Source organism: Clarias gariepinus, chromosome 5 (genome assembly GCF_024256425.1).
Source record: "Clarias gariepinus isolate MV-2021 ecotype Netherlands chromosome 5, CGAR_prim_01v2, whole genome shotgun sequence".
In the NCBI taxonomy this organism is placed as follows: Eukaryota; Metazoa; Chordata; class Actinopteri; order Siluriformes; family Clariidae; genus Clarias; species Clarias gariepinus.
Window position 1 is genome coordinate 3072630 of NC_071104.1, and position 18001 is coordinate 3090630.

At 39.8% G+C, this 18001-nt stretch overlaps 1 protein-coding gene across 1 annotated transcript; it reads left to right on the forward strand.

Moving 5' to 3' along the window:
• The first annotated feature begins 1919 nt into the window (after positions 1–1919).
• On the forward strand, positions 1920–5335 carry LOC128524457 (E3 ubiquitin-protein ligase TRIM35-like). The gene is made up of 6 exons (XM_053497034.1): positions 1920–2722; positions 3151–3246; positions 3338–3568; positions 3697–3719; positions 3806–3924; positions 4303–5335. Exons 1-6 carry the CDS (start codon positions 2324–2326, stop codon positions 4848–4850), a joined length of 1416 nt encoding a protein of 471 aa, XP_053353009.1. The 5' UTR covers positions 1920–2323; the 3' UTR covers positions 4851–5335.
• Positions 5336–18001: the final 12666 nt, after the last annotated feature.

Below are 18001 nucleotides of genomic sequence, written 5' to 3' on the forward strand. Positions count from 1 at the left end.
CTATTATTAAAGGAAGCATCTTTAAAGAGTGAATTATTACATTTCCAATACCCACATAACCTTGGAATTTAATAATTTTTTCTAGATAATTTTAAACATATTTGTTTATGATCAGATAGAGGGGCAAAAAGAGGTCAATTCTTGATTGGGAGGATCTATTTCTATTGGACCAAGTAAATTCGTGTAAATCAGGGTGAAAAAACGCCATGTATCAGTAAGAAAAAACTGTGCACATAATGCTTAAATATTACTATTGAAATGAAGACATTGCATCTGGGAGGAAGTCGGTCCAAAGTCCTGTCAACACACTCATTAAAATCGCCGCCTAGAATTACAAAAGAGTCAGGGTAATTGATAAGCGTTTCTTTTAATTCAGAGGTTATCTGAGAAAACAGAGACCTCTTATCCGATCGAGAACTACAACCATAAATATTACAAACAACAAAGTTAATGTTAGCCTGTTTAAGTGATAAAATAATCCATCTCCCTTCGTCAGATGACTTTACTCCAAATACTTGCCCTTTGAATTTGTGCAAGAGAATTGAAACTCCAGCCGAGTGGTTAGAACCGTGACTACAATAAATAGTAGTACCTCACTGATTGTTCCAAAACTTTACACCCATTTCACATAAATGTGTTTCCTGAAGTAATATTACATCAGACTGACTGCTCTTACAGAACAAAAAAACTGCTTTCCTTTTTACAGCATCACGTAAACCCCTTACGTTTAAAGAAACAACAGAAAACGAATTTTATTTAAATTCCATTAAACACCAAAAACGATCTAATACCTCTTAAATCTGAACAGACAAATTCCTAAATTGAAATAGGAATAATATATAACCGAACATAATCTTTTAGCACGGAATATATCCTTTACAACCTTGCATGTTATTCTAATGCAAGTATGCAAAAAGAAATAAATGTCACTTTAAACAGCCCCTATTATGCTTTTTCAAATATGATCTTTCATGCAGTGTGTCATGTAGCTGTAGGTCATGGTCAGATAGTCCCTTGATGAGCAAGCCGCGGGCGACAGTGGCAAGGAAAAACTCCCTGAGATGGTAGTAGGAAGAAACCTTAAGAGGAACCAGACTCAACAGGGAACCCATCCTCATCTGGGTGAAACAGTAAATGATCTGCATTTATACAGTGTGTTAGTTGGCAGGCAGTTCAGCATAACAGTTGATGTTAATTGATGTTAATATGGAGTCCAGATAGTTATTGAAAACACAGGTAGACTTGTATGAAGTTCCAGTCCTGAACTATCGAACAGTCAAGTCCTCAGAGAAACAGCTGCCAACACCAGTCGAGGCCAGAACCGTCTTCTAGGTAAAGAGAACCATCTCCAGACACAGATAAACTATCTGCACTATCTGTGACGCTGACAGTGCACGATAAATAAAGTTTTTGTCTATTAAAAAAAAGAGTCGGCTCACATTCGCCTAAACGAGTCGTTAGCAAATCTATTTTTACTCTGTTACGGATCCACGTCACTCCGTAACATATTTGCATAATGTCTGCCCACGTTCTATGCTGCGAACAACTTGCCCGCCATCTTACAATCAAAAAATTTTTTTTTTGATGAAATTGCATTTCATCAAAAAATGCTTCCACACACGCAAAGTGCGCATGCGCGAGGAATTTGTGTGATCTCGTTTTTTTGTGTTTTTTTTTTTTTCACAAATGCAACCATTTCACTATAAACATGAAACATGCTCAGTATATGAAGCCAGGAATGCTGGCTGAAGATTTTTTCCCCACTGTGCCACCAGTTTGTATGTGGTCATGTGACATGTGATTATTGTTGATGCGTATGATTGGTAAAACAGTCATCTCTTCTGCTCTCTCCTTTTCTCTCTCTTCTCCTCTCCCTGTCTCTCTGTACAGCTCCATGTCTCTCCTTGAGCTGCCAGTGATCCAGACCCCCTCTGTCCTCTGAACCTGTCTGACTCGTCCTGGTGTCCCTCTTCTGGTTGGAGATCTGGTCACATGGACTGTGGTCTGTCTGGGATGTGTATGGTGACTGGGGACGGTTCCACTTTACCATGAAGACGGTCCTGTCCTCTGTTCCCATGCAGACAGCTATTTTCTGAGGACTCGTGACTGCAGTCACTCGACTCAGGACTGGAGACAACTGTTAAAAGCGAATTGAATTGAATTGAAAACAGTAGATCCACCTGATTAAAGGAAATTATTATTAACTGAACCTACAAAGTCTTGTTTTTATCCTAAAACAAACCTAAAATCAGGGTGTGATTACTTTTTACCAAAGTAAAACTTTGCGCATTTGGACTGGAGAGAACAACAACAGCTAAATAAAATGGCTTCTAAGTTTTTAGAGGAGGATTTCTCCTGTCCTGTGTGCCGTGAAATCTTCAAGGATCCTGTTCTTCTGCACTGCAGTCACAGTGTGTGTAAAGTGTGTTTGCAGAAGTTCTGGGAGACCAAAGGATCCAGAGAATGTCCTGTTTGTAGGAGGAAGTCATCTATGGATGATCTTCCCACAAACCTGGTGTTAAAGAACCTGTGTGAGACTTTCTTACAGGAGAGAAGTCAGAGATCTTCATCAGCGTCTAAAACAGTCTGCAGTCTGCACAGTGAGAAACTCAAACTCTTCTGTCTGGACGATCAACAGCCAGTGTGTGTGGTGTGTCAGACTTCAAGAAAACACACCGACCATAAATTCCGCCCCATTGACGAGGCAGTAACAGACTGTAAGGTAAATATTATATTCCTGCGAGGTTATGGATCACAGGACAAATAAATAAGGAATAACCTTTAATCTCCCTAAATTATCTACAGTGTCAAAGTAAAGAATAAGGTGTGATAATTAAATGACATAATTGCTTTTTAATTAGTTTATTCATGTCATAACTACCAAATATGTTAGTCTAATATTTTATTATATTATTATAAGTGTTACCTGTAGAAACAACCAACATCATGTACGTCTAAACTTTTTATAAATTCTATCTGAAGTTTTAAAGGCCATTTTGAAAGAGAACATAACTACAGTATTACAGTTACATTACTTCTAAACTCACATTAAATACTGTAGAGTTAAATCCTTTCTGTAATCTGAGTTAATGATGTGTAAAATAAGAGCTGAAACACAGAGTCTCCATGCAGTGTGTTGATTTGTTACAGGAGAAGCTCAAAACTGCACTGAAGCCCCTACAGGAGAAACTGAAGATCTTTAACGACTGTAAACTGAACTGGAGTCGGACTGCAGAACATATAAAGGTTAGAATCAATAACATGGTTTTGATATTAGAATTATATTCTGCATCACATATAATCAGTTATATTTCATTTAATTTCCTCTTCACTGCAGATTCAGGCCCGACACACAGAGCGTCAGATTAAGGAGGAGTTTGAGAAGCTTCACCAGTTTCTACGAGATGAAGAGGCAGCCAGGATCACTGCACTGAGAGAGGAAGAGGAGCAGAAGAGTCAGATGATGAAGGAGAAGATTGAGAAGCTGAGCAGAGACATATCATCGCTTTCAAACACAATCAGGGCCATAGAAGAGGAGATAAGAGCTGAAGACGTCTCGTTCTTACAAGTGAGGATCATTTAGTCAGTATTTATATTGTGAGAAAGTCAAACTTCTGTCCATCATCAGAAACATCACATTTTATTGGTGTAAAAATGTAAATCATATCCACTGATGTTTGCTTTGTTGTGTTACAGAACTACAAGGCCACAGTAAAAAGGTGAGTGATGTGCTTCCTGTCTCTCTCGTTTTCTGTGTTTCTGAATCCAAACCCACAGCAACACTGACTCCTGAATGTTCTTGCAGAGCCCAGAGCACACTGGGGCATCCAGAGGAGCTTTCAGGAGCACTGATCCATGTGGCCAAACATCTGGACAACCTGAAGTTCAGAGTCTGGGAGAAGATGCAGCACACTGTCCAATACTGTAAGACTTAGTTTTATCTTTGTATGTGTTGTTGATGATGATGATGATGATGATCTGTTCACTTTTCATTTTGACCGTAATGCAAAATAACTTTTATTTTAAAATGTTTTGATTGCTGTCAGACTGTTCAATAATTGAGATGCATCAGTTACAATTTTTAAATATATTGTTTAAATTTGTAACTAAAACACATCAAAAGGGCACAAGACATGATGTTAAGTTATATACATTATTAAGTTTATTTCTTTGTTAATATTTAGGCAAATATTAGCCAATATTATCATAACATAATGTTTAATGTAGCTTAGCTAGTCGTGTGTGTTTGTGTGTGTGTGTTTGTGTGTGTGTGTGTGTGTGTGTGTGTGTGTGTGTTTTCAGTACCTGTAACTCTGGACCCCAACACTGCTGATCCTTATCTCATTATATCTGATGATCTGACCAGTGTGAGACTCAGTGATGAGAGACAGAAACTTCCTGATAATCCAGAGAGATGTGATATTGATTATTGTATTCTGGGCTCTGAGGGCTTTAACTCAGGGACTCACTGCTGGGATGTTGAAGTTGGAGACTGTACATGGTGGTCTGTGGGTGTGATGACAGAATCTGCTCAGAGGAAGGGAGGTGTATTATACAGAAGTGGAATCTGGTGTGTGGGGTGTAATTATGATGGTAAATATAGAGCATGTTCTACACCACACACACTCACTCCCCTCTCAGTATCACAGAAACTCCAGAGGATCAGAGTGAAACTGGACTGGGACAGAGGAAAACTGTCATTCTCTGACCCTCTCACTAACACACACATACACACTTTCACACACACATTTACTGACAAATTACTGCCATTCCTATGTGTTTATGGTGAAGAATCTCCTGTAAAGCTCCTCCCACTTCAGTGCTCTGTAAGAGTCGATCAGATCAGTTAGAGTTTATTAATGAAATACTGCACATTAAAGATTCATATTCTTTATAAACGTTTGTTTTTAAAGAAACACCAAATAGTTTATTGTGAAAAGGATTTTAAGTTACAGAATAAATTTAAATGAAAAGGATTTTGAGGTAAAATAATGACCTACTCTGTTAAAGAGATGTTAAATAAAAAAAATGTGATATTAAGTTTTAATAACTACAGAGCACTTTTCCTCTAAATGTTCAGTTCAGGGCTTCAAAACCAAATAAACCACAGGAGGAAATTAAAATCATAAGTCTGTTTTGATGTACAATTCCACTTACTCACTCATCATTTACACCGCTTTATCCTGTATTCAGGGTTGCGGGGGCGGAGCCTATCCCAGGAGACTTAGGGCACGAGGCGGGTACACCCTGGACAGCGTGCCAATCTATCGCATGGCACACACACCTACACACACATATTCACACACTCCAGGCAATTTGTGTTCGCCAATTAGCATAACCTGCATATGTTCCGACTGTAGGAGGAAACCGGAGTACCCGGAGGAAACCCACCAAGAACAGGGAGAACACGCAAACTCCATACACACAGAGATGGGGATCGAACCCGGACCCTGCAGGTGCAAGGCGACAGTGCTAACCACTACACCACCGTGCTACCCAATTAAATCTGAAATTGATTATTTAATTTTGATGTTTTCAAATGAATAATAAACAGACGTTAAAAGTTCATGTCTTTACTGTATTTGTACTTGTTAGCGCTGTGCTGTTAATCTTGGGTGAGATGTTTAACTGGCTGTGTGTGTTGTGTGTGAAACTGTGCAGTGGAGGAGATTTCAAGCTGTAAGTTTCCCTCCACCAGCATTTTTTTTTTTTTGGAAGATCAGAAGGATTTGTATGTTAATCCTGCATTAGGTGATCATTTGATGTAACACTTTAATAAAAGAAACAAATATATAAATAAACTATAAAGTGCAATGAAATCAGTTTTCTCATAATGTTTATCAAATTAAATGTTTATCTTTCATAATTGGACACTAAAAACATACAGAAAATACACAAGGGGTGTTCAAGTCAAACTGGGACTGTTTTACCCTCAGTTATGAGAGTAAAAACTCCCTTTATTTCTCTATATAATCTCCTTATTCACTAATGCACTTTTCCCAGCTTTTCACTAGTGCTTGGATACCATCAAGGTAGAAAGATGCCAGGACTGCCTGCTTCATGTCTCGAACACTGGCCTCCCAGGAACTCCTTTAATGGTCCAAACGTCAGGACTGTACAGGGAATGTGGCAGTAACTCACAGAACAGTTCCTGTAATGTACTAGTGGTGTTTGTGAATGATATTCTCTATCGTTCCTGTAGACAGATGCATGTCTTCCACAAGTTGGCTGCAAGTTTTTTTTCGCTTTTCAAGGATCAGTGTTCTTCTTGCTGATAGTTCACAGGAACAACTGATCCACCTCAACTGGGATCATCATTCATGGATGTACGAAGCTCTTTAAAACGTTTGCACTGTTACACTGCGGCTAAATGTTTTATTACTGTACTGTGCTTGAAGACTTGTAAATGTCAGTGAAGGGTCTTCATTAACAAGAGATCGAGAAAAAACACCACTATACGTTTAGCAGGTAAAAGACGCTATTTTACAGATTTTATTCCCTAAATTTACAAAAATTTAACACCTTCATTAAACTAACAACACATTTAGCAGCAACATGCTTTCATTTTCCTAAATTATTACAAACACTTTCAATAAAGCAACAGCATTAGACGTTTAGCAGAGAAACTGTTATTTTATAGGTTTTCTAAATTTATAATATCAAACACCTTTAAATGAAGCAACAACACAAGTTAAAAAAATAAATCCTGTTATTTCACTCATTTTTTATAAATTCCTATAAACACATGTGTTCAATAAAGTGTTAACAAAAACTTGAGATTGTAATATTTTTATTTTAAAAGAAAAAAATAACCTGAAGAACTGTGACACAGTACAAGTATAATACAAAATACAAATAAATAAGTTTTTATAGTGTTATGGTACAATCGTAAAATTAAAAACAAAATGTATATAATATTCTCTCTCACAAACTTTAGTGTGAAATATCTCCATCTAAAAGCACACTGAAGAAATAAAGAATTTCAAAAAAGATTCCCAATGTTCCAATTAAAGTTTGATTGAAAACTTTATTACAAATAAAGTAGAGCATGTACAGTCCTTTTTAAAAATATTTTTTTTTACTTTCTTTTACAATTTCAATGCTGAAATTGGAGACACTGATTCAGATCCCTGACATGATTCAACCCCCTGATTGAGCTTGTATATATACTGCATCCCTGTACGTATTTAAAGGGACACATGTCTGTCATGTCTGTCTACAATGAGGTCGGACGCAGATGCAGGGTGACTTGGACAAAAGTGATTTATTTTCAAAGGTAGCAAGCGTGAGCAAGTCCAAAAGAGTCCAAAACACAAAAGAAACCAAAAGAAAAGGTTCACTTCCTAGGCTGGGTCTGCAGACAGGCTCGGAAGAAATAAACTAAAGAAAGTCACTAGAAAAATCCGATTGAACTGAAGAAGAATCTCTCAGCCTTGACCTCGCCCTTGATGCTGGTCTTCTTAACCGACGTTAGCCCAGCTCTGCAGACACTGTTCAGTACTGGGGAAGAGACGAAACAAACATGCTTGCATATCAACGTGAAGCATGCAGGTGCACAACTGTGAACAGACAAAGGCCTACGGGTTCGGCTGGAATAAATAGGGAGACACACGGGGTAGACACAGGTGAACTTGATTTGGTGCTAAAGAAATAAAGGAAAACAAGTACACACATAGACACACTAGGGAGAGACAAAGCGGCGGCTCAGTAATCCGGCGAGCCAGATCTTATTCCCCAGGGCTGAGGTGGACCAGGTGTGACAATAGCACATACAGATCAGGGGCCTCATGTATCAACGCTGCGTACACACAAAAACTTTGCTTACGCCAGTTTTCACGCTCATGGTCGGATTTACTAACAGTAAAATTAACGTGAGAATGTGTGTTCTTCCACGCCAACTTCATGTCTGGCGTACGTATATTTCTTGTGTGCGTTTGTTTTATTTCCGTTGGCGACTCCTAGAGGCGATTATGTTAAATTGCACACTACAAAGTATCGCACCAACACGTGTGAAAAACATAGCTATTAATTTATAATTGATAAAATGGGTTAATAAACACAATATTTTTCTACCAATCATTTGATTTAGAACATATAAAAGCATTTGCAAATGTATACAACCATTAGTCTATAGCAATGGCAGTGTTGGCCTTATTAGAGGACATTGTCAATGGCCGAATCCAAAAGGAACGCGTTTTTAGGGATCACAGTGATTTTCTGGCCCACGATGATGACTGGCTTATTAGTCGTTTCAGATTTCCAAGAGCTATCCTCTTGGAGCTCTGTGCTGAGGTGGGTCCAAATTTGGAAAGAGAGACAGCGAGGAGCCACGCATTACCCGTTCCCTTACAGGTGCTGACAACGCTTGGTGTTCTGGCAACTGGTCCTTTCCAAAGGGAACTGGCAGACCGCTCGGGGTTAAGCCAGTCGTCTTTAAGCCGTGCAATGCCAGCTGTATGGGATAGGATCATCCGCATGTCTAGCAGTTATATAAGGTTTCCATACCGTGCAGTTGACCAGCTAAACAATAAAGCGCAATTTGCAGCGATCGCTGGTTTTCCAAATGTAATCGGAGCGATCAACTACACGCACACTGCTATAAAGGCGCCATCTGAAGACGAATTTGCATACGTGAATCGGAAACATTTCCAAACAATAAATGTGCAAATAATATGTGATGCTCAAATGCGCCTAACAAATATTGTGGCAAGGTGGTCGGGGTCAACCCATGAGTCATTCATCCTCACAAACAGCATGGTTGGGATGAGGCTCCAGGGTGGCAGGGTGCGCGATGGGTGGCTTCTTAGTGAGTGATGTATTTAAAGATATTATTCCAGCTAAGTTTTTATTTTATTTTGTTATTGATTTTGGAGGACAAACTTGCAAAGAACAGTTTATATCCGGTCTACCTCCAATAGGAGCACCTCCAATTCACATTTTGTGAAGTTTCTCTTCTTGCTTGTTTTTGCCATTGCTATTTTCATTTGGTTTTGCCAAAGTGGAGTCATTAACATATTTATACGGGGGAGGAGTCAGGGAGGGGTTTTGCGCTCGTGCACGTGCGCTCAATTTCACGTTAATTCGAATGTACAAAGAGAATATGCGTGGGATTCCGCGTACGCAGTGTTTCATACATCAGATTTTTTTACTGCGCACATTTACAGCTTTGTCCGTATGCAATGTTTTAGTATGAATTCAACGCAAGTCTTTGTACATGAAGCCCCTGGCCTTTAAAAACGCACATTTTGAGAAAAGGGATCCCGCGACTTGCCGCAAGCTGTGAGAATGCCCTTCATTACCTGTAGGGGGCAGTCGTCTTTCAGTCTGAAGTATTGTGTGTCTACTGAAGCCGAAAAATGTGTTATGTCTCTTAAGCTCCCATTCACAGCAAGCGACAGAGCTCATAAACATGTCAAGCTCAAACTGATATGTATTTATTCTTCATTTTCTTCTCTCCTTTAATGATGGTACTTCTTTGACTGCACTTTCTCCATTCAGAATTATTATTATTATTAGTGGTAGTAGTGCTCCGAATTTATTATTGTTATTATTCTTATTATTATTCTAACGCACCTGCGCGTGTGTGCAAAAACTACACAGATGTATGATGTGTTAGCCTAAAATATTATTGTTTTATTGTGTTTATGCGCTTTAAATATACACTAAACAATAAACACTGCCTTGTGCAAAGTGAAAGTGAGTTGCGCGTGCGGCTTTTTAATCAAAGGGCTGATAAACGCGTGCGCAGATATGAGCAGATTTATGGATAAAACTACAGACATGAAATAAAACAAACACAAAAATATATGTTACTCGCCGAGTACAACACGACAGCACGCAGAATCCCCAGGCTTCAACTGCGCTTCCTCCATTCATTAGTAGTAGGAAAAATGCTGTTTTTTTTTGTAAACACATCGTTAGGTTGTTTATTCTGGGTCAAAATTCTGTGTTATTTGAGGTACTTTAATCACACTGTTGGGTTGCTTATGCTATGAATACTAAAAGTGCTGCATGATTAAACTCAATGCAAAATACGGTGTTTATGCAGTAAACCCATGGGTGAATACAATGATTTAAGAATTTAATTAAACAAGAATATATATAAGTGCCATTTTAATTTAAACCCAACATTTTAATGGTTAGTGATCGGTGCATGGGCGTCAACTCGCACGTTCTGTACTATTCCATTGTCATTCATATTGACGGCGTTTTAGAGCTCTTTACTAAAGCATTGTCTAGTTAGTAAGTAAGTAAGTAAGCAAATAAAAGAGAAATGAATAAATAGCTTTAAATGGTACTTCAGTGTAGTAAAAGTACCCTAGCATGAGTCTATATATAATGAAATATTATGTATAAAGAAAATCTAATTTATATATTTGTGTTTAATTAAATTCCTAACATTGTAATGGTTAGTGATTGTTGCAGACATTAACACTATTTTTGGGGAAGAGCTTGGCTTGTACAGGCTACTTTACACTGATCAGCAGTCGACACCCCGCCGTAACCAGCAGATCAAAGGAGCAGTTATCGGCTATGACACGTAGCCTTCTGAGTTTGGAGGCCAGGGTTGGTTGGTTGGTTGGAAGCATGTTTGAAGGAGAAGATAACGTCACAAATACACACACAAACTCTCCGTGCATACACACACAAACTCTCCGTGGACACACACACAATCTGGGGACACTGCACGCGCATAGAGTGCTTTATCTGCCCTCAAAATGTCAAACCACGCGCTCAGAATTGTGGCAGGAATATAACGCCATATAAAACAAATATTTAGGCCTAAAAAGATGCTTTAAAATCCATCTAAAATTCATTAATCGGCGTTTATAAACCAGCGACTTGCACTTATATAGGCTACTCGATAGATAAACGCTGGCGTTTCCAACAGGCCAGCGCGCTCCGATGTAAGCCGATTTATTTAAGTCATAATTAGAAAATATATAGAGAGATAAATAACATAGAGGAAGTATAATGCGAATGCCCATACAGTAAATAAAAAAGGTATAAAATCCAACTAAAGCTCAATGAGTGCTCAAATGTAAAGCAAACGCAATTATTAATGTATTGTGTATATTTAACTTCATTTAGCCGTTTAAGTTATATGAAAAATAACGTTCCTACCAGCCCACTATTATTTTCTGTTCAAATTTAAAGATGCCCGCGTGTGTGTGCAAAAAGATGAATACAATAAATACAAAAGTGAATAATCTTTAATAAAGTTGGCCTAATACAATATTGTTTTTTCCAATGCTGAAGCAAACATGATTCTGTTTAAATCTATTCTCTGAATACAACGCGACAGGGCTCTCCGAGGTGACACCCAGAACCCCAGACTGTAATCCCTCTAATCACCTATCATTCATGATACTGTAGGTGGGAAGTTATCAAACCGGTTTCGCTGATGGGGAAATTCGCAGATATGGGGAGTTTAAAATGATTTAACAAGACCGAGCAGACGTCTCTGCCCAAAATGTATTTCGCCAGCAAAACATAAAAATATTCTATATTTAATAAAACTGTATTGAAACAAAATTGTGTATTCTTCTTATTTAATATCGCTTCCGGAACATTGTTGTCCAAACGTTGTATGGAAAACAGTGAAACCTTAGTACAAACAGAAAGGACGAATAAAGGAATGTACGAAACATTAACACCTTTACCGTGTTCAAATGATTAAAGAGTTACTGCATTATGTTTCAAGACATCCTTAATTTACATTTTTTTTTTACTAATTATATTGTTAGGGAGATCCGCACCAAGAGATGTTTTACTGTGTGAGGGCTGCCCACTAGAGGGCACTGTTTTTAATTTGTAGTTTTTGTTGGTAGACTCAGTTTCCCAGAAGGCACCTCGGTCAGGTGATGTGGGTGCTCACCTGAACGAGGTAGCTCATTAGTCACATTATAAATACCTGGTTGTTCTGGGAAACTGTGTCGGGCATTTATTTCTGTTAAGTGGGTTTTGGTTTCTCTTGTTATGTTCTGTTTTAGTTTGTTTAGTTGGCATTTGGTTTATGGAGCTTTAAGTTTATATTTGTCATTATTTAGTTTGTCTCTGGCTCCTAGCAGGATTAGCCTCTAGGAGAATTAGCCTTTTGTGTTTACTCTCATGTGTGCATAACCCCTTTGCATGTTTAGCTCTTAGTCTGTATAAATACTAATCAGTGCACTACTAACCTGCTTAGATCATAGTCTGTCTAGTCTTCGAGTCTGTCTAGTCTCCTCGTCTGTTTAGATTAGTCTGTTTAGGAACTAACCTGTTTAGCCACTAACCTTTAGAGATCTTAGTCTGTTTCATACCTAGTCTGCGGTGTACCTAGTCTGTTCATCCCTTGGGTCTCTGGCTGCTAGCCTGTTTAGCAGTTAGTCTGTTTAGCTACTAGCTAGCTTAGCAGCTAATGTGCATAACAGCTAGTAGGCCTAGCCAAGTCTGTGTGTTTATCCCCTGCATGTATGGTCCCTAGTGTTTAATCCGCTAGTCTGTTTAGTCCGTCTTGTCTTGTCTGGTTTGTATCCCATGTCTGTACTGTATTTGTGTGTATTCCCTTGTCTGTGTATTAGTTGATTTATTGATTTTGTTCATATGCTCCCAAGTAAAGCCAACTTCCTTTGTTCCTGTTTTGTTTGATTGGTTTATTATTAAAATAACTTTTGCTCAACATCATCCCCCTCTGCGTTTATGCCTGCCACACCATGCCCACAGTCCAACACCTAGCAAAACGTGACATACTGATTATAATAGCCCTGACGCAGGGCTTTAGAGGGGGTCAGTGAAATAGGAGTTATGAGTGCTTATGACAGACACGGGAAGACATTTCCATTTGGACATAATGTGGGATTATTAATTAAGAAACTTAAAAGGAAACCAAAAGAAAACTGCTAGCACTACAGTTAACAGTTTAGCGTTCATTCATCACTTCATCTTCGTACACCCTGAAAACATTTTACAGAGAAAGCTAAAAAGCTCAGACATCTTAGCCGTTTCTTTTATACACCGCTGGGGTTCTTTGGCTAGCAGCTATTCTCAGCCAAATTATCATACAGTACTTCAGGCCAGCCGGAAAGTTTGTGTGTAACCTTAACACGGTAACATTAATAAATGTTAAATATAGTAATAATTTTTCAGTCATATGGGACTTAGGTGAGTGAACATGTGTATACAGACCTTGTATTTAACGTCATTTTCCCTTAAATGCCCAAGGAGGATGAACTGTCATCAGCGGTGTGGGAGAAGACACGAAGATGAATACACTCTGAATACACCGGTGAACTTTGGGGGGCGGGGGGGAGGAGCCAAGCAAACTTTAACCCAGCAGCTGGGTTACACAAAAACTACCCAACTCTCTGTAAATAACCCAGAAAAATGACCCAACAGTGGCAACCCAGCGCTTGGGTAGAAAAAACAACCCAGCATTTTTTAGTGTGTACATGCATGCATTTAACACGTATAAATGTGTGTTATATTTCTGGGAAAGAGAAATCAATGGCCAAATCAATGATGCGAATCACAAATACCATTTCCATACTGGATCGGTCACGGCCCGGGTAAACAACGACCGCCACCGGTGCTGTTGACCTACAGGGTGCCATTGGAAATTGGGCTACTGTTGGTCGAAAAAGGAGAGGAGGAGGAAGGACGAAAGAGAAAAGGAAAGGCAAGAGTTTAAGAGTGATAGTAAGGACTTTGAATGTTGGGACTATGACAGGGACAAGATAGTTGGTTGATATGATGCAGAGAAGGAAGGTGGATATACTGTGCGTCCAGGAGACCAGGTAAAAAGGTAGCAAGGCTAGAAGCTTAGGATCAGGGTTCAAATTGTTTTACCATGGTGGGGATAGGAAAAGAAATGGAGTAGGAGTTATCCTGAAAAAAGAGTTTGTTAGAAATGTTCTAGAGGTGAAAAGAGTATCAGATGGGGTGATGAGTCTGAAGCTGGAAATTGAAAGGATAATGTTCAATGTTGTTAGTGGTTATGCCCCACAGGTAGGATGTGAGTTAAAAGAGAAGGAGAAATTCTGGAGTGAGTTAGATGAAGTGATGCAGAGCATCCCCAGAGGTGTGAAAGTGGTGATTGGTGCAGACTTCAATGGACATGTTGGGGAAGGGAACAGAGGTGATGAAAATGTGATGGGTAGGTTTGGTCTTCAGGACAGGAATGTAGAAGGACAGATGGTGGTGGACTTTGCAAAGAGGATGGAGGCAGGAACATAGGGTGACATATAAGAGTGGAGTCAGACGTTGTAATCTGAAAGAGATTAGTGACTGCAAAGTGTTGGTATGGGGAGAGTATAGCCAGACAACACAGAATGGTGGTGTGTAAAATAACCCTGGTGGTGAGGAAGATAAAGAGGACAAAGGCAGAGCAGAGGACAAAGTGGTGGAAGCTGAGAAAGAAAGAATGTTGTGTAGTCTTCAGACTACACAACAGGAAGGAGGGTACTTGGTGTATCATCAGGTAAGGCAAAAGTGGACAAGGAGACTTGGTGGTGGAACGAGGAAGTCCAGGAGTGTATACAGGAAAAGAGGCTAGCTAAGAAGAAGTGGGACTCTGAGAGGACTGAAAAGAGTAGACAGGAGTACAGGGAGATGCAGCGTAAGGTGAAGGTAGAGGTGGCAAAGGCCAAACAAAGAGCATATGAGGACTTGTATGCTAGATTGGAGAGTAAGGAGGGTGAGGCAGAAAGATAGTGATGGGAAGGATGTGCAGCAAGTTAGAGTAATTAAAGATAGAGATGGAAATGTACTGACAGATGCCAGGAGGGTGATGGGAAGATGGAAGGAGTACTTTGAGGAGTTGATGAATGAGGAAAATGAAAGAGAACAAAGAGTAGAAGAGGTGTGGAACAGGAAGTAGCAAATATTAGTAAAAGTGAGGTGAGAAGGGTGTTGAAGAGGATGAAGAGTGGAAAGGCTGTTGGTCCTGATGACATACCTGTGGAGGTATGGAAGTGCTTAGGAGAGGTGGCAGTAGAGTTTCTGACTAGTTTGTTTAACCCTTAGGAGTCGGCGGACCCGCCGGCGGCAAAACTCGCATTTTTTCTGGTACTCGTGAAAAGAACTTAAAATGCTCCGTCATGTTTGATCATACATATAAATGTAGTACATCATTTGAATCTGTAAAGGGTCTAGTTTTATTTATGTATACTCACAATATCCACAAAACATTGTGCTTTTGTAAAATAAAGAAAATAATCAGGGTGCGCTTTCAGCCGTCTTAGTCGCCGCGAAAATCTTTTTTGAAACACGTCAATAAACTGAACTGAAACTCCTCGAATAACCACAGTGGTTAACTGTGTTATTTTCTGCGAAGTTCATTAATAAAACATTATGAAATAAAGTAATAACTTATACGTGCATCCTGTTCTTGGTTTGAGTCGGTAAAACTTAATTTCCTTGTAATTAACTCAGATTGCGCAAAAGGTTTGTAAAGATGAGCTACTCGAGCGCTCCTGCAGGGTTGTGATTGGTTGAATGGTGATATCGCATCTGATTGGGTAAAGAGTACGAATGACGTATTTATAACCTTTGCTGGCACATTGAAGAAATACGCAGACACAAATCCAGCGATATTCACACGTAAGTCGATTTTCACATGCACAGTCCATAATGCACTCGTAAATCTTAAACTTAAAAAAAAAAAAATTTACGCAGTTGTACATATGTGAATTGTTTTGCATTTGTGAAATGTATATTATGAATATATACATATATATATATATATATATATATATATATATATATATATTTGTGCATGTTGAGTTGTTTTTTGTGAATATTTTTTTTGTGCACATGAATTGGGTTTCACGCCTGTGTGAATCGTGTCTTTTTGTGTGAATTATTAATGAGACTGACCTGCTTCTATAAGTATGCCGCTCTCTTTTTTCACTTTGATTTTCCATTTAGAATCGTGAAATCGGCGATCCATTGAAAGCGTCTTTATGTATGCACCATGCACGCGCATTAACTCTGGGAAACCAATAGGAGGTTGATTAAACTTACTCTTCTCAGGTGTTTTGGAAGTGACATACTCTTGGTATGCGGGTTTGGGGTAAATCAACCCAGAGTTATGATTTATCAAAGGGTAAGTTAACCAAGCTTTCTGGAATACTCCCCTTGTGGAGCTGGAGATCGAACCGCCAATCAGTAACTCAGTTCCTTAGCCCTCCAAGGATGTGTGCTGAGCCCCCTCCTCTTCACGCTGTTGACCCACGACTGCATACCATCACGCAACTCCAACCTCTTTTATCAAGTTTGCGGACGACACGACTGTGGTGGGTCAATGATGGAACTAACTACAGGAGGATGGAACTAACTAACAATGGATGGCAACAATGATGGAACTAACTACAGGAGTGAGGTGAGCCGCCTGGCCAGGTGGTGCACAGACAACAATCTCTCCCTGAACGTGGAAAAGACAGAGAAGATTGTGGTCGATTACAGGAGAACATACACCCAACACTCTCTGCTGTCCATCAATCATGTGATCGTGGAGAGGGTAAGGAGCACCAAGTTCCTGGGTGTGCACATTACAGAAGATCTCTCCTGGTCCACCAACACTGCAGCACTAGCCAAGAAAACACAACAGTGTCTCTACTTTCTCCGAAAGCTGAGAAGAACCGGACCCCCGACACCCATCATGCGCACCTTCTACAGAGGCACCATTGAGAGCATCCTGACCAGCTGCATCACTGTGTGGTTCAGCGCCTGCAATGCGTCTTGCCGGAAAACACTCCAGCGCATAATAAGAGCAACTGAGAAGATCATTGGTGTCTCTCTCTCCTTCCTCCTGGACATTTACAACACCCGCCTCACACTAAAGGCTCGCAACATCGCCCGTGACCCTACCCACCCGACTCACAGCTTCTTTAGTCTACTACCATCAGGGAGAAGACTAAGGAGTCTCCAAGCCAGGACAAGCAGACTGAAGGACGGCTTCATCCATCAGGCGATCAGGAAGCTCAACTCCCTTCCAGCTCTGCCTCCCCTGTGCTCTTCGGCCTCTCCCACCGTCATACTCTGACTCCTTCATTTCACACACACACACTCATACAGACACACACACACACTCAGACACACAACACTCACACAAACTCACACATACACACACACTCAATCACACACTTGCACCTGTCACTTTGTACTCCATGCACCATTGGTACTTTCACTACCTCAATCCAGAAAATAACATAATATTTTTTTTTTTTAATGTACATACCTTGTTCATACTGTATGTACCTTGTTTATACCCCATTTTGTTATACTGGTTTACACTCACCTAAAGGATTACAGTATTATTAAAACCTGTTTAATTTCTTATTAATGCAATTATCTAATCAACCAATCACATGGCAGTTGCTTCAATGCATTTAGGGGTGTCATCCTGGTCAAGACAATCTCCTGAACTCCAAACTGAATGTCAAAATGGGAAAGTTACTGGGATTTTCACGCACAACCATTTCTAGGGTTTACAAAGAATGGTGTGAAAAAACATCCAGTATGCGGCAGTCCTGTGGGCGAAAATGCCTTGTTAATGCTAGAGGTCAGAGGAGAATGGGCCGACTGATTCAAGCTGATAGAAGAGCAACTTTAACTTAAATAACCACTCGTTACAACCGAGGTATGCAGCAAAGAATTTGTGAAGCGACAACACGCACAACCTTGAGGCGGATGGGCTACAACAGCAGAAGACCCCTCCGGGTATCACTCATCTTCACTACAAATAGGAAAAAGAGGCTACAATATTCACGAGCTCATCGAAATTGGACAGTTGAAGACTGGAAAAATGTTGCCTGGTCTGATGAGACTCGATTTCTGCTGAGACATTTAAATAGTAGAGTCAGAATTTGGCGTAAACAGAATGAGAACATGGATCCATCATGCCTTGTTACCACTGTGCAGGCTGGTGGTGGTGGTGTAATGGTGTGGGGGATGTTTTCTTGGCACACTTTAGGCCCCTTAGTGCCAATTGGGCATGGTTTAAATGCCACAGCCTATCTGA